This window comes from Juglans regia, chromosome 14 (genome assembly GCF_001411555.2).
Source record: "Juglans regia cultivar Chandler chromosome 14, Walnut 2.0, whole genome shotgun sequence".
Lineage (NCBI taxonomy): Eukaryota > Viridiplantae > Streptophyta > Magnoliopsida > Fagales > Juglandaceae > Juglans > Juglans regia.
In genome coordinates this window covers 3,039,416-3,057,515 of record NC_049914.1, presented here as the reverse complement: position 1 = coordinate 3,057,515, position 18,100 = coordinate 3,039,416, and the positions used below count along the sequence as shown (strand labels likewise).

The 18,100-nt window shown below is 35.7% G+C and overlaps 2 protein-coding genes across 4 annotated transcripts; one reads left to right on the top strand and one right to left on the bottom strand.

Moving 5' to 3' along the window:
- Positions 1–3,226: 3,226 nt before the first annotated feature.
- On the bottom strand, positions 3,227–7,435 carry LOC109015794 (autophagy-related protein 8f-like). Of its 3 annotated transcripts, none has more exons than XM_018998248.2 (7): positions 7,122–7,435; positions 6,987–7,047; positions 6,818–6,872; positions 6,626–6,681; positions 4,293–4,345; positions 3,776–3,894; positions 3,227–3,573 (listed from the first exon to the last, which is right to left on the bottom strand). In XM_018998248.2, the coding sequence occupies exons 1-7, from the start codon at positions 7,223–7,225 to the stop codon at positions 3,485–3,487; spliced, it is 537 nt and encodes a 178-aa protein (XP_018853793.1). In that variant the 5' UTR covers positions 7,226–7,435; the 3' UTR covers positions 3,227–3,484. The 3 variants fall into 3 exon arrangements, with proteins under 3 accessions (XP_018853793.1, XP_035541532.1, XP_018853802.1); XM_035685639.1 differs by having other exon boundaries at positions 7,011–7,047; positions 7,122–7,433; XM_018998257.2 differs by lacking the exon at positions 6,987–7,047 and having other exon boundaries at positions 7,122–7,414.
- Positions 7,436–14,422: 6,987 nt separating this feature from the next.
- Positions 14,423–17,541, top strand: LOC109015811 (scarecrow-like protein 22). The gene has a single exon (XM_018998274.2). It carries the CDS (start codon positions 14,943–14,945, stop codon positions 17,190–17,192), a length of 2,250 nt encoding a protein of 749 aa, XP_018853819.2. The 5' UTR covers positions 14,423–14,942; the 3' UTR covers positions 17,193–17,541.
- Positions 17,542–18,100: the final 559 nt, after the last annotated feature.

The following is an 18,100-nucleotide window of genomic DNA, read 5'->3' as shown; positions in this document are numbered from 1 at the left end:
TTTTTACTGAAAATAACTTGTGACAAATAAATAATTTTTTTACAATGCGTGCAAAGATAAATATAGTACCAAATGTTTTTTTTTTTTTTTCCAAAATTCAGCTTCACATAATTTTACTGCTCAATATATATATGTATATATATAATTTTAATGCAAGTGGGTGTCCATACGGCTCCCTATCAGAAAGTACTACCAGTCCTCTATTTATTCTTAATTTAACCGTAACATAGTACTTTTTGCATTCATCACTTTAAATTCTCAATTTATCGAACTTCAAACCGTCTACAAAGTTTATGTACTTGTATAAAAGTTGCATCCATGGACCATGATATCAGTCTCTTATTCAAATAATAAAAAGAAAAAAACATTTTAACGTAAAATGAAGATGGAATGCATGTGAAATGTACATGGCGATTGGAGGCGGGACAAAACGAGAGATAGAACCTGTTGGATGTTGGACCAGTTGAAGCGAGGGCCCACGTGATCAGTAAAACACGCATGTGGCCCATGGGAACGGTAGAAATGTAGGGACAGGCCAGAGACAATGATGCATGGACCATCCTTCCTTTGTTCCTGAGCCGAGGAACACTAGAGAGTGCGCTAACCGTCATTACCGGCCTTGCACGACACGTGGCAAGCACCCATGTTATACAATCAATGCCACGCGGTCATGACCCAATTGTAGCCGCCAAACCCTATTTTGACTAATTTCTTTTATTTTCCAAGGCATAATTAATGCATGATTTCATCCCAATAGAATGAATTATGAACAGGTTATTTAATTTTGTATTCATTCATCCTCTATGTATTATCAGGACATTTGATAGCAAAATCGATGTCTAGCTAGCATTGGCCGGGAACTTCGACAAAAGGAGTAGTCGGTCATGTATATACGTACGTTCGCCGAAGACTAGTATTAATTCTCCACGCTACCCACATTTTTCGAACTTTGATTCAAAACGTTGTCACGTACATCCATCTTTGCTTAACCATTTACAGAATTGTGGCGTGACTTAAGCTTTGTTTCTTTCGATCATAGTGTGCGCGCCGGAGTAGTTACCGTTTATAACAAAAGCTAGCACATGATGAGACACTTCATTGACTAGTACTGTAGGAGTAGTCCCTTTTTGTAGAGTAATTAAAAAGTGATCATACACATTTTATATACTACCTATTAAATAAAAAAAACGAAATCACCTGATCACAAACTTAAGTCATGCAAATACAATTGCCTGATCAACTAAGAATTAGTTGATCAAATTAAGTAAAAATGACACCTCCTTTGCTATATATATATTGAATACAGATCTAGATGGGAAGGAGTGATCATGAAATAATCAGCATCGTTTATGGGGATCGATCGAGAAGCTAGCATCCTTACTGCCGATCGACTGCCTAACTTTACGAACCCAGCCAAGAACATGCAATATTATTCGGGACTAATGATATAATTCCATCTTTAACACTGACTCCTTGGGATGTCGATGACCATTATTAGTTTTGGGTGTGGATGCATGACGCCGACCCAAAAAAACTAGCCAGATCCTAAGGTTATATATATATGAATAGAAAATGATTTATACACAACATTTTTTATAATAGTTTACACAACTATATTTTAAATGTATGATATTTTTATAAAATATCTTATAAAAAGTAATATCATTTTATAAAAATATCCTCATTTTATAATATTGTTGTGCAATATATTGTGCAATGTGTTGTGTATATATCATTACTCTATATGAATATATATACCTTATTGAATTTTTATTCTCGGCCAACCGCGCGTATAGACTGCCAAATCCTCATTCTCTCTCGCATGCTGGCCTCACCTCTGGCCTCTTGATCTCGTCGTCTCTCGTGCGTTAATTACTACCCTAAAGTCTAAGCTAGCTGCCTTAGCCATGTTAGTAGTTCGAACTCCTCTGATCTACCTCTCGACTCTCGAGCGTCAACATAAGGTAGCTTCCATTTCCAATGAGCCAAACCATTGAATGCCGGCAAGTGCATGTAAACGGTGACCATGAAAGAAAGACTATACTTGGTCGATTGAACCAAAACTACTGCATGCTAGAACTAGATTAATGTATGATGATGGACGTCCCAGATAGTTTGAGTCCGCCAACAACTTTTTTAATCAATGTCCTTGAGATTAGATTACCTACCGTGTATCAGAATTTTTATTTAAAACAGCAAAAAAAAATAGAAGACGCTTGTTTGTATTCATTTGCCTCGTGTATGCAGGGGGGATGTTTCGGTTTGATTAGAGAGACGGCGGGACAGGCTCAGCTGCCGAGGTGGCTGGGGATTCGGGCTGAGCGTTGACGATCGGCTCGTCCCACGTCCTGTGTGTGTGTCTTTCAAAAGTCGAGCAGCCTCGATCGGCTCGGCACCGGTGTCCCCACGGCACCTCGCTTAATCTTCGCATCCTCGGCTTATGCTAGACAACTGCCGGTTCCATGATTCTGACTTTTCTGCATTTGTCTGAGTTAATTAGTGTGGTACTTAAGCCACTGTGTGTCGGTCCGTTAGGGGATTTCATTTGGATGGCTATGTAGTTGGACAAATTGCATTGATAATAATATTGGAATTACCCCCATATTAAATTGTATATAATGGGATCAATACATATCTTATGCTTGTTTATGTTTAAATTGTAGAAAATTTTTAGATTAAATATTTGTAAATAATTTTAATCCTAATTATATCGACAACCAATGATTTCTCTTCTGCTTGAGGTTATATACAAATTCTATATATACAACCAATGATTCAATATATAATTCAAAGTCGCAGATCAACTGATTCGTGAATGTCAAGAATCAGTGCAACCATTGAATTATACTTACAGAGCAACCATGCATAAACTGTACGTGTTGCCATCCTTATTCTTTCTTTCCCTTTTTTTCCTAAAATAAGTTGGCAAGAGTGAGGAGAACATAGAAATGGATAATAGCTGATAGACAAATTTCAGGCGAATCTATCCTTTCTCATAAAACATGATCACAATGCGACTTTCATCTGAACAAGAAGATCACTAAAACTCTGAATCAAATGATAATCTAATCTTGAATTAAGAAATTAAAGGCAGCTTTACATATTGATTTGGAACCGAAGCCTAACTGCTACAGTATGTAATTACGACCTAAATTTTTACCAAATCAAACTCATTCGTTATGCAAATTAAGTCCCAAATCATTGACTGTTTACAAAGAAAAGAAGAGGAGCAAAGATGCGTGCAGTCAGTTCAGTTTCTATGTAGTTCAGAATCACTTTTGCCTAAGGGCGCTGAAGAACCCTTGTGATATCTTACGTCCCAGGAACATCAATAAACAGTTTGTTGTTATGTTATGTACAAAGTAGAACTGTACAGGTAGACACAGAACAAGTACATCTATTTGGCTGGATGCCAGTTTTGTGATGCCAGAAAATTCTGGATAGGAAACCGGTGAAACAGAAAATCAGGCTACACAATCTTATTCTACCCAAATGTGTTTTCCCCACTGTAAGTAACATAAAGAAATCCATCTTCATCCTTCTTTTGATCATAAATGGTGGACATTATAGTTCCTGCAAATGTTTAATCACAATTAGTACCTATTGATCTTGAATAATTAAAAGGTTTATACCATTTCAAACCACTATCTTCGTGATCTTTCCACTTCAGTTATGAACTGACTAGGAGTAACATTGAATCAATCAGCGATAGAAAGTAAATTAAAACCTAGCATCACATGGGTGCACAGAGCTCATGAAATTGAACTGCAGTTACCTGTTGGTGGAAGGACATTGTCCACAAATATAAAGATTGTCTTTTCTGCACTCAGTTTAATTCTCTTCCGAATTACATACACAAATTGGCCCACTGTCAGGTCAGCAGGGACAAGGTATCTGCAATTTTGTAATCGTACATAAAAATTATCACCACTTGCAAGCAGACACTTGAGCACAAATTTGGTCTCCTGGGTAATGTGTCCTCATTTTCTATTCCAATACTCGCTTTCACCTCTATTTGAAGGTCAAACATAGAACTGGAATAGGGAAGGGCAGCAAAAAGCTAGCTAAGACCACTTCGTTTTAGAAGCCAAGACAAGTCTTGGGTTCTTCAGTTTCTTGCAGTTTTCTAGAAGAGAAAACAGGGACCCACTCACATACACATAGAGAAGCACTTAAACTACGGGGAATTCTCATTTATCACCAACAGTTAATCATCTTGAAATAGAACACAGAATCTTGAAAAGACAAAGGAACGAGGGAGATAAAGTATTAGGACATGGAACTGGACTCACTTTTTCTTGTCGACGTAGGGGATATCACTTCTCTCAGCCTTCTCTACAATCACCTTCAAGGACAAAAGAAAATAAAAAACAGAAGGACAATTTGGTTACAATGACAGTATCAAATAATACCCATGTGATAGATTTATAACTGTATTGAGCATAAATCAAACACAGCAGCAGTAACCAAGTAAAAGATTGGAACTGTCTAAACACTATTTTTGCAAAATAAATTCATTCTTCAAAGGATGTTTTAAACAGTTGCCTTTATTTTCAATTAACAAATTAGTGAACAATCAGATTAGTATATGAAGCTTGATTAGGAGAAATAAAAGATTACAAGAGTCTGATGCTTATTAAATGATTGGATTTTCAAGTACAAAAGGCATGATTAAATGAGTGACTTCAATTCCATTATAGTCACTTAACGGGGCAGAATCTTGTCTTGCCATCAGCATCTGCTGCTATAATGTTTGCACATACAAAGGGAAAAAAAGTATCAATCTGATAAAGAGTCGAACTTCCTCTATCATGTTCTGAACGGTCTGCAGAAATAAAGAGTTTAACAACACATGAAGTATATCTTCAGGTAAACTCATACATAACATTGCAGATCATGAGGCCTTTGATTATAAAAACGTATCATATGTCATAGGTATAGGAATTCACAAAAGATACAACAGAAAGAGAAAAGGAAATGAGATGAGATGAGATGATAAATTTGTGAATAGTAGTGAAATGCTTTAAGTTATGATGTTTTATTGGATTTTGGAAAAGGAAAGAGAAAAAATTGAATAAAAATATTATAAAGTTCAAATATTGTTAGAATATAATTTTTTAATATTATATTTATTTTGGGATTTGAAAAAGTTGAATTGTTTTTTGTGTTTTGTTTGGAAGTTTGTGAAATAATGATTAGATGAAAATATTGAATATTTGAAATTGAAAAGTAGTCTATGATTGAGTGATGTTTGGGAATGAGATGAGATGAGATAAAACCTCTTCTAAACAACCCCTTAATGTTGTTGAACTTCTTAACAAAGATACAATAATTTAACATACAATGAAGTACACAAAAGAAGCAAACGCTGCATGTGTGAGGGGTGGTTTCAAACACCTGGAACAAGTTTGTTTCAGGTGCAAATATTCGATGCTAAAAATGTTTAACACGGAGGCCCTCACTGCATGACCAATTGGAGTACTATTTAACATTAAGGGTATGTTTGGATGGAAGAGGATTGGGAGGCAGAGAAGATTTGAGAAGATTTGAGGGGATTTGGAGGCATATCATACCCCCTCAAAGCCCCTTTTTCAATTCCTTCATGTAGGAGGAACTTGAAGAGGGAGGATACCAGGTTTAATTAGTTGTTCAGCTTTTTCCTTCCAACTCTCACCAATTACCAATTTAGACAATACATTATTCTTTCCCCCTCTTAAATTTTTCAATTACAGCTACTATTGATATGCTCACTAATAGGAGACCACTAAAAGTAAGTAGAAGTTACTAAAGTTTCTGGAAGAAATTCTGCTAACTCCATCCCTCCGGTCCCAAGCATAAAACATTCAAGTAGTTGGACCCACAGCTTGCAATAAAGCTACATGTCAATCATCAGTAAACCATGAATTTTTTTATTTTTATGGAATCGAAATTATCATAAGCAACCATGTTCCTACAATCATTTACTTATCAGACCTCAAATAAGAACCTCTAGGTTGGAGAAGGTTCAGTAGGTATGATTTAAGGAGGATTCATGTACGTATTCGGTCAGCTACATGAATCTTTGTCTTCCCATCCAACTGTGAAAGGACCATCTCTTCAAGACTAAGCCCAAAACCGCGGTTGAGGGGAAAATACCTAATTTAAGCCTATCCAATAAACTCATCACGTCATGAAACCCAGCTAAACCGCACCAAGTAGCATTTTGAGCACAGAATCAAAAAGAAATATTTTAGCAGCTTGAAGGGCATTCAATCACCCCCTCCCCACCCCAACCCCAAAAACAAAATAAGCAAGTAAACAAGTCCGAAAGTCGTAATCAACAATAATGTCATACTTTAATAATTAAACCTATAGCGCTATGCCTAATTAGAAGTAAATATGAGAAACCATGTGCTCACTAAGATTTAGTTACTACAATCCCAATGTGGAGAGAAAAACGATGCACAATTCAAATGCAATCATGTTCGGAAATGAAAAAAATAAAAACTCAAGATACAAAAGACGAAACCCAAGTTGACCTATAAAGAGAATTCCAGATATTATCAAATGGAAAGTTAAATACCAGAATTCAACTCATGGAAAATAAGCTAAACTCATAAATCATAAAAGAGCATCCAATTCTCACTGGAATTCTATCAACGTATTTCTTCCTAATTCTTGCAGCTTCAGCACTTCTCTGTTCTGCAAATAAAGCCACCATAGATTAATGGAATTGAGCTCATAAGTATAGAAATTAACCGTAATTAATTAAATTGGTTTTACAAACAATATAAGATGGAATAAGTATTTTGCAAAACAACAGGATTATAATCCATACCCAAGTCATGCTCTTGCTTGAATACGCTCTTAGCCATTCTTGTTGGATTTACTGACTAATAAGAACAAAGAAATCAAAAGAAGAAGGAAAAAAAAAAAGCTTTTCAATCAATATTAAAAACCCCAAAACAATTAAACCTAATACAACTGCTTGAGTTTGGAAATAATACAATTGCTTGACTTAAGAACCACACCCGAACAAAATACTGTCTTTTCTTTTTTGGTACATTTCTGCAGAAATCAAGGGAAACAAGTATGATCTAAAAGACAGAGAAAGTAATGTACAACGCTGAAGAAAAACTTACGCCAAGACTGAACAAAGCGAGGAAAAACCGAATAGATAAAGCAGCAGTCTTCCAGAGCTCTTATAATGCAAGATAAGAGTTGATGATGATAATGATGAAACCATTAATGAGGCCAGCTCCTTCTAGAATCCGCTCTGAACGTTTCGTCCCGTTGCTTACGTTTCTTTGTAATTTGACGAACTTTGATTTTGACGAATTTAGGGGTACTTCCGTAAAAGCCAAAACGAGTGGTTTTATTTTTTTTTAATTTTTACAAACAGTTCTTGATTATTATTAAAGTGGGTATACTCTCCAGCTTCCATGTTAGAATCCTCTCATGAAACTGTTTAAACTGACACTTGAATGAGGAGCATCTCAGATATTCAAATTGAATTGATTTTATGAACTTACTTGGAAGGAAACTAACTATGGAGAGAAAATGACACCTGATAATTGGATGAAAGAACTCCACATTTTCAAGAGAGTGACTTTCTGGGGTTTATGAATTAGGAAAGTTTCGTTTTCAGTTGAAGAAGACTAGCTCTGCGATCTTAACCATTGTTAATATCCCCCAACTACTCTTTAAAGGGCTCGAAAAAAATGCCCTCCAACATGGCTATTCAACGACCATGGTTCATACTCATCACTCATAGATAAAATCTTAGCTGAGCATTTGTCCCATTTGTCATGAACACATAAAGGTTGCAGACACAGGTTGAGGACCTTCCAAATTGAGTATGTGGGGGGGGTACCCTATGCATTTTCGAAATAACTCGCAACTTAAAATGTTTTTTTTTTTTTTGTTTTCTAAGAGTAATGTTGGATGAAAAATGATATATCTATAATCATTTTTTTTTATATAATTACGTCTTAAATAACAGATATCTTAGTAAAGTAGATTATAAAAATAACATCAATTACATGAATATCTTTATTTTAACACATATTTTGTAAAATTATTGTAAAAAATAATTGTATGTATATCAGTACTATATATTCTTAGGATACGTAAATCCGAACATTTTCTTAAAAAAGAGTAGAATCCAATTTTAAAAAATTATATTTTTATCACTCCAGATTTACTTACTTTTTTAAAAAATAAAATGCTTGAGGCATTACATATTCTAGATTATAAATATCATTTTTTCACGAGAAATGTAAATTTAGGTTATCACATGAGAGTAATACTACGTGAAAGCATAAGTTGTTTAAGTTTCTTGAAAACTTATTATATAAAACAAGTATTTTTAATAATTTTAATTTTTTTTTAAAAGGCTTAAACTTTTTAGATTTGTAAAAATGATTTTTTTGAATATATTCTTCTAAATCGTCTTAGAGAATGTATTACATCATATTTTCATCTTATTGTAAAATATTATATTATTAAAATTATTTATATAAATACTATTTTTTTTAATGTCATGACATCAAAAAATGAGTTTCCCGTATCTTCCCTGCAATTACTCCATTCTAACTTTCTAAAGTTGGGTCACGTCTCAAAGTTCAGCCATTGCCAATGAGCCACAGCTCAATTAGGGTAATGGGCCTGATTTTTTCAGGCCGAGATTGCACGGAAGATCATGTGAGGCCTTAAGGTTGGGGTTCGAGTTGGGCTAAAGAGTTGGGGGAAGCTCACTATTAAAGATTTTGTTTTTATAAAGGAATAACTTGGATCAATTGCTTCCTCTCATCAATATCATCATGCTTTGTTAATTTTTTTTTAAGAAAAATTAATTATATTAGTAGCTAAAAGCACCCTTAAACATTTGGGATCAATAATAAAAATAAAACAAAGAAATATTTTTTACGCATTCTAACGATGTGATTAACTATATTATTTTAATTATATTTTTAAAAAATAATACAGTCAATCACATCAACAAAATCCTAAAAGAGTAACTTTTAGTTTATTAACTGTATCAAGCAAGAAATCAATTCCCTTCTTTTAAATCAAGTTTTAGCTTTTCCTTGGACAGCCCAATTAAGTAGTCCTTACAACACCAACAACAAACACTTTTTTTTATTATTAATTAGCTCAAAATCAAATTATAATTAATTAAAACGCATGTACGCCAGCTAAAATATAGGTACGTATTAAAATAAGTGACCATAATTAAATTAAATGCATCGGCTATGGTGTAGTAAATTAGTCTTTTAACAGGCCGGAGTAGCCAATTGCATGTAGGCCTCAATTATTACGAAAGTGGTACGTACCAGAAATAATATTATATATAATTATTAATGGATTATAATTAGGATTAATTGGCCGGGGGTGTCTTTTTCTGAGATGTCCCATCAGAGATTTAATAGCTCAACATATAAATCTTAAGTAGATCAACTTTAACAACACGTAACAAAATTATTAGCCCCCACCAACTTGGGACTTAAATCCCATGCATGCACTTTTAAAATCAACTCTTCAAAAATTATTGTGATTGTAATTTTGATCAGAGACAACTCTTAATTAATTAATTAATTAATTATATATATAATATCTTTCGATCGATCACGACCTCAATTGGTTGCAAATTATTCTTTATATCTCCTTATAATTAACAGCAATTAATTATATATTTGTGGTCTATATTTATATATATGCCATCAATATTATATGGTGTAGTAGATGGCCGACCTTGGTGTCTCTTTCATGGCTAATTTGCTATATTGTTATATATGATGCATGCATGCGCTATGTATATATTTTCTAATATTTTACATAATTTCTTTTATTTTTATATATAGTTTCTGATGATCTGTCATAGAATTTTGCTTGAGACTTAAAGCTGCAAATACACATCTTTGATATTACACTTGTTTATGCTTTCACGTCTTCGAATTGTGCTTAGAAAGTCATGACAACCAATTACAAGAAAAACCAAATTAAGATTTTATAATGCCAATTGCCGTTTGAAAAGACACATGAACTTAATTGACAATAAAAGTCAAAAACATTGTAAATCATATATATATATATATATATATAATTGCATGCATGTTTTATATATATATATATATATATATATATATATATATAATGATCAAGTACTTGATCTTAATAATGCTGCACATTTTTTTTTTTTAAGTCGCAACAAAAAATGATCTTGTGAGTCTTAAAAGTTGCGGCCACCATGTCACGGAACCGCCAACTGCATGGCCTTATCTATATATACATGCATTTTTCTTCCCGTGTCCCCATCATGTGCTCGACCAGATCGATGGAAAATAAATTATTTTCTGTAGTAAGATCGAGCTATGCACATAGATTTATGTGTTGGAAAGTTGATCATTATTAATTCGACACCCAAAGCCTTTTAAAGGGGGCGGTGAGGGTTGTGAGTGGGATTAGATTTTGCATGCGTCCTCTTATTATGGATATATAGCCAGCCAGCCTTCAATAAAACAGCACATATTGATCTTTCTTTTTAGTGTATAATTTACTTGAATATTTGTCCACATATGAAGACTGGTTTTGGCTCGAAAATGCTTCTTATTTAGCTTTTGTTACAGGGTGGTCCAGCACAGGCAATTTTTGTGGGTTCGTATTGCTTGAGAAGTGGGGTGTCTTGAGAAGAGAGAAAAGAACACTCCAGCTTCTAGCCAATAGAAAAGGAAAGAAAATAAAGAAGAAAAACGAGAGAGAGAGAGAGAGAGAGAGAGAGAGAGAGAGAGAGAGTAGATTAATAAATTAAAATGGCTAACTTTGAATAGAAAACTCAAAGGAATGGAGTGAGAGGGAAACAAATGTACTGGGTTTTAAGTTGGGACACTTTACACTTCACATGAGAGGGAGGAGGAGAGGGAGTCGTTGTTAGCATTCACATGGGAGAGAAGATACACTAAACCCTTCTCTTCTGACACGTCCAAATCAAGGGTTTCCCTAAAGAATTCATAGCAGACCTAAGCATGTCCGGGGTCCCTTCCCTTCCCTTCCCTTCCCTTCCCTCCCTCGAACACACCCAATTAAATTAGTAGTTTCAAATGTTTGTTCCCAGGGCCCAAACCACCCTCTTCTTTAAACTATCAGCACTGTTTCTACAGCTTCAGTTATTGTCTCTAGTCTTATTGACTTATATAATAAAAGACTCGCCATTCTTGCAGATCATGATTTACCAGAGCCAGTAGTACTACTACTTTCAACGACTGATCTCGAGAGCTGCAGAGAGCATAAACACCGGAACCCGATCGAAACCAAATTTGAAATAAAAACATGTCTGTAATGAAAGGCGCTGTGGAAAGATGGTTTTAAAAGGAACCTGCCCTACAGGAACAATGAAACATTTCCAACTTACCTGGTTACATCATGTCCCACCTTTTAAAGCTTTTGCTTTTTTTCATTATATATATGATTCGACGGATAGTGTATTTATATGTACTATAACGTAGAAAACAACTTAAATAAATCCCCGGATGAAGCAATAATTATTATTCATGAGTCATGACCATCGATCATGCATTTCAATGAAAAACATGATAACGTTAACTCCTCGAAACATGATCTGATCCTTAATTATTGCGTAAGGTTATGTTGGCTAAAGTTTCCGTGAATCTGCCTCTATTTGATCACATCAAGGAAATATATATATTTTTTTTTAAAAAAAGGAAAAATTAAGAAGCTTTCGGGGGCTTCGCCAACTCCTGCAGGACAGGTACAAAAAGCTTATAACCCTAGAGTTCCTGAAAACCATCATTTTTTTCACGACAAGCATCACATGCTCATGATGAAATTGTTTTTTCTCGATCATGATCGATTGTCTTAGGAAGATTATGTAAATGATATTACCTCCAAGTTTTCAGCCTTAATTGTCGTGCCGTTCTTCCTTTTTTTTTTTTTCTCGATAATATATTTCTGTTGTATTAAAACACGACATGAGGAATTATATAAGAATGGCCGGAGCGAATGTACATTTGATCCGGGCAATATTACACAAAATAGCAATCCATTGCAGCATACCATGACAGGGAATTATCCTCAAAGGGAAGAAAGACTATTACAATATACTCTTGAAAAATCATTGGAAATTCACATTCATATTAAAATAATAATAATAATAATACCAATAAATTGATGACATTTGTTGTCCCACTTATGAATGTTCATAAATTCACCGACCATGAGATGGATTTTCTTTTTTTAATTAATTAGGAAATGGGAATTATTTATATATGGTACGTGGCAACTAACAAGAGAAGACTTTGTTTTAATTTTGTGGTACAGCATCAAGATTTGTTAGGATCATGTCTTTTTTTTATGGGTGGGCACTACCTGCTGCATGCATCTAAGTTTCATGAACCACCAGCTTCGATTATTAATCCTATAAACATATAGGTTGAATGTTGGGCACATGCATAAAATAATGTTGTTTGTGTACTTTTACCATCAACCATTTTGGATCGAGATTTACTTCGATCTATTGAAATTTACCCACATACAAATTTAAAATAAATATATCATATAACATTTATTTTTGTGTCCCTAAATTTCTCGATAGCATTAAATATTGTTTAACAAAAAAAAAAACGAAATTATATGAAAATCTAAATAAAATCTGAAAAAAAATTATATGAAAGATGAATGATATGTATTAATTACTATTTATTCACACAATATATATTTATAATTTTTTTTTTTTTTTTTTATAAAGTGTGAATATATTTTTTATAAAGCGTGTAAAGTAGACTGATTGATGGGAAAACATTTTCTCTATAGAAATCTCTATTTCAACCCTTTAAAATGGTTGACTATGAATCGGTTGATTTGATTAGTAGGCTGAATGATGGCTCTGATATTCTAATCAAACTGTTAACTGTGTATGTTGTTGATGAGACTATCATTAGATATGTAGAGTCTACTTCGAAGATTTGACTTTTTCACAAAACCCAATATCAATTCCTTATTTAATACTCTCTACAATAATCCAATATGTGCGAAGCACCTGATTACAACCATCTGGACCAATGTAAGTGTCAACATCTGAACCAATTTACCCTTGCAATTTCCACTGTAGGACTCTTTTATCCTTACTGAGATGTAATATGACTAAACAGGCCCATCATCCATTGATCCACGAGTTAAGAACTCATGAGCTGGACTCGTAAACTCTCAATCTCGTCCACACATTTTAATCCCAAACAAAGTATTTCATCCGTCAGATTTGCCTCGATATTTTCAAAAACCCCCAAAAAAGCCTTTCATTATCTCGCGTCGTCAGATTCAGCTTCGAAAACCAGGCCTGCAGAAGTTGTTCACATTAAATTATCAAAATACCCTCTACTTACTTAAATTATCAGAAGACTTGGACTTCAAAAATAGAAGCAGAAGGACAATATGGGAATATCAGAAACTATGAAAACCCACCGACCCCACTGCACCTTTTATCTGTCTCATTGGTCCCTGCGAAAGAAAATTTATGAAAAAGGAAAATACCACTTCCAAACCTGAGAACCACGCGCCTCTCCAAAACGTGCATTTTCTATTTCAGCCAAATAAATTACCATTCCCTTAATTCAATATTCAAATAAGAAAAATGATAGGAAGATGTCTCGTCAAAATAAATTTGACATGATTTTATTTTATATCATGTGTTGAATATATTTTATAATCTAACTTAAGTTAAATTACTTTAATTTATAAATTCCTTTTACAATTTTTTTTTTGTAACTAAGTCTCGTTTAATTATATAAATAAGGTAATATGTTTAATTATATAAATAAGATAATATAAAAATTGAAAATAAAATAAAATATTATTATAATATAATTTTTATTTTAAAATAAAAATTATATATGAAAGTAATTTCTCGTGGGGTTACTTGTTAAAGTAGTTTGATTAAAATTTGAAAATGTATGTTTTCTTAAGATTATAACATAAACTTTGATAAAATTAATGAGTTTATAGGAAAAAAATGTGACACATTCTAAGGTATTTATCAATTATGTTTGATAGTAAAAATATTTTATCTTATCTTATTATTATAATATTTTTAAATTTTTATACATTATAATAAATAATTTAATTTTTTTAAATTTTAAAAATAAAAATAAAAATATTTTATTTATCTTTTAACTCTTATATCAACTGAAAAATAAGTTTTACTAGTATTTGATTCACAAACCATTTGAAATAGATATGGGTGCTAAGAGTTGATGTTACATTTAAGGCACTATGGATGAGCGTGGGGATGGAGAGATCGAAAGAGACCCGACTAGGTGTAGATAACTACGTCTACAGACAAAAGCCACATAAAAAATTTGTAATTGAGGAAAAAAAAAAGAGAAGAAATAAACGAGAGAGAGAGAGAGAGAGGTACTTTACCACTTTTATATGTTGCACGCATCCATAGCAGAAAACACAAGGAAGACAGAGTACTCCAAAGAAGAAAGAGAGAGAAAACTCCATCAAAGTGTTTGTTTTATTTTTATTTTTTATTTTTTTTAAAATCCCGGGCACAAGAAGGCGAAGAACGTGATATCAAAAATGGGTGTTTGATATTATAAGAATTTAGACCCCAAACACATAGTATAGCATAGAAGAAGAAGCAGTTGAGGTGTGAGGTGAATTGGGTTTCTTCAGCTCTGCATGCTAACAACAAGTGTCTTCAATTTGTGTCAGAGTTTCAACTCTCCAAAATCTGATTTTGTTTCCACCTTTGCCGTCTTGCCGCTCTATCTTTGAGTTTTTGTTCATAAATTTCGGACAAAGCCTCGTTACTCATACTTTGTGCTTTGAAAAGTCTTTGGAAGTGTCAAGTGGGTGTTCTTGTCTAAGAAAAAAGAAAAAACTGGAGGTTTTTGGGGTCTTGAGGGTGTGGATATTGTGGTTCTCATACTTGTTCAGTTTCTTAGATGAAGGCCATGCCCCTAACCTTTGAGGAGTTTCAAGGGAAGGGGGTCTTAGATTTCTCTACCACTGCGTCTTCAGATTTATTGCCTCAGCTTCATCGTCGTCATCATCAACGACAACAACCACCACAAAAGTGGCACACCGGCAAAGAAAATTGCTATGTGGGCACTGAGCCCACCTCAGTTCTTGACACTAGAAGAAGCCCCAGCCCTCCCACTTCAACCTCCACCCTGTCTTCCTCTCTCGGCAACGGGGGCGGCGGCGGCAGCAGCGGCTCCACTGACACCACCAACAACACCACCGGCGTGGCGGCAACGGCAGCGTCGGCAGCAGCAGCCTCCGAGAACCCCTCCCACACCGGCTTAGACATAGGCGAAAAATGTGGGCTGGGGATGGAGGATTGGGAGGGTGTGTTGTCTGAGTCCTCGCCCGGCCACGAGCAGTCAATTCTCAGATTAATTATGGGGGATATTGAAGACCCATCTGTGGGACTCAACAAACTCTTGCAGAGTGGGAGTATTGGCTCCCATCAGGATATTGAATTTAACGCTGGCTTCGGCATCGTAGATCAAGCTACTGGCTTTGGTTTTGAACCCATTTCCACTGCCGGTTCTGTGGCCAACATTGACCCGTCTTTACCTATTCCTTCTTCCGAGTTTCCTTTCTGCAATGCAAGACTTGGTTCGGTTTCAACTCCCAATCCAAATCCGAACCCTTTTTTCTCAGCCCCAGCAAGTAATCTTTTACCGGTTTCGCTGTCTTCGGGCGTGTTCCATCAACAACAGCTGCAAGCAATTGAAGCCGCGGATGAGAAGCCACAGATTTTCAATCCCCAGTTCATGATAAACCAGAATCAAGCTCATTACGGTCAAAACCCGGCTTTGTTTATGCCTTTGACGTATACCCAACTGCAAGAGCATCACCTTTTCTCGCCGCCACCGGCGAAAAGGCTCAATTCTGGGTCTCTTGGGGCAAATTGTCAGATCCCAAAGGTGCCGTTCTCGGATTCTGGGCAAGAGCTATCTGTTCGGCGACAACAGCAGCAGCAGCACTATAGCCTGAGACAGCCATTAGCTGTGGAAGCGGGGGACGCAGCGAGGCAGAAGATGATGCACGATGAATTGGCGAGCCAGCAGCAGCAGCAGCTCCTTCAGCAGGCAATAGTTGAACAGCTATTTAAGGCAGCAGAGCTGATCGAAACCGGCAACCCGGTACTCGCGCAAGGGATATTGGCGCGGCTCAATCACCAGCTCTCTCCAATTGGTAAGCCTTTCCAAAGGGCTGCTTTCTATTTCAAGGAGGCCTTGCAATTGCTCCTCCAAATGAACACCGGTAGTAATTCTTTGCCTTTGTCGCAACCACCACCCATTAGTCTCATTTACAAGATTGGTGCTTACAAGTCGTTCTCCGAGGCCTCCCCTGTGCTTCAGTTTGCCAATTTTACATGTAATCAAGCTCTTCTAGAGGCCTTGGAAGGCTGTGATAGAATTCACGTTATAGACTTTGATATTGGGTTTGGTGGGCAATGGGCTTCTTTTATGCAAGAACTCGCCTTGAGAAGTGGCGGTTCTCCGGCTCTTAAAATCACTGCATTTACATCCCCATCACCACACGATGAACTCGAGCTCGGTTTCACTCAAGAAAATCTGAAACATTTTGCTAGTGATATCAACATTCCATTCGAGTTCGAAATTGTAAGCCTTGAATCGTTGAATTCCGGCTCTTGGCCAGTGCCCCTTCGTGTCTCGGAGACTGAGGCAATTGCGGTTAATCTGCCAATCGGTTCCTTTCCGAATTACCCATTATCCCTTCCTTTGGTTCTCCGCTTCGTCAAGCAGCTCTCGCCCAAAATTGTGGTCTCTTTGGATAGAGGCTGCGACCGAACCGATGTTCCATTCCCCCACCACATTATTCACGCCGTTCAAACTTATATGGGCCTGCTGGAATCACTCGACGCAGTTAATATGAACCTCGACGCCTTGCAGAAGATTGAGAGGTATGTGCTTCAGCCAGGCATTGAGAAAATTGTTACCAGTCGCCACCGTTCTCCTGATAGAACATCTCCTTGGAAAAATATATTTTTGTCATCTGGTTTCTCCCCATTGACATTCAGCAACTTCACCGAGTCCCAAGCGGAGTGTGTGGTGCAGAGGACTCCGGTTCGGGGATTCTATGTTGAGAAGAAACAGTCTTCGATTGTTCTTTGCTGGCAGCGAAAAGAGCTTATCTCGGTATCAGCTTGGAAGTGCTGAGAGGAGTAGCATTTTGGAAATTGGTTCTACAAATTAATTTTCATTGCTAAGGTGCTTCATAACTTACTGTTTTAGTTTGATCGTTTTTTTCCCTTTTAATTACCTCGTCTGTGGTTCTCCTATGCTAATTGTCTATGCCCTCTCGGCCTATTGTTCTCAATCAAGAAACCAAATATTTCTAGTAACTGGATGGCTATGTACAGTTGCTTATGTTTTAGTCTCTTACTTCGATTGTGGGTGTTATTGTAATGGCGTTTTTCATGTCTAAGGTGGTGATGAGTGTTTGTTGTTGTACACTCGACAGCAATGCAACGCAAGTCACGAAGAAAAAAGAATTTAACCATGCTGACATATGTCCTTTTTGGTGCATGAGCGTGTTAATTTTTTTCATTGTGGCCCATTTACTGTGCTCAGTTTGATTTGTGATCTTCAACGCTCCAGCTTGAACAATTCTGGGAACAATTGTTGCTGAATTTGGTTGTTCAGTTGGTGTTCTTCACATTTGTGGAGCCACTTTACACGCAATTGTTCATTGTCTAATGGGCAGAGTGCCAAAACTTTCCGTTCATGCTGAATTTTAGGAAAAGAGATCCAACAAAAACATTTCTTGTCTGCATATTTCCTCTTGCACTTATTGTTCATTATTGATATATTTCTTCCATACCTACCCTGGGAAAAGGGGAAGAGCTTTTGCCAGTATCATATGCTCATGGTTGAATGAGATAACTACTCCTTAAAGAATTAGTTGAAACATGATTATCGATGTGGAGTTTCTTTTCCACATGAGCTAATGCCACTTGCATTTCCCTTATTTTGGTGAGAACTTGGGTTTGGTTCTAGCCACCAAAAATTTCAGCATAGAGAGATCTGAACTCTCTTTTTATGATGATTTGATTCAAATTACCATG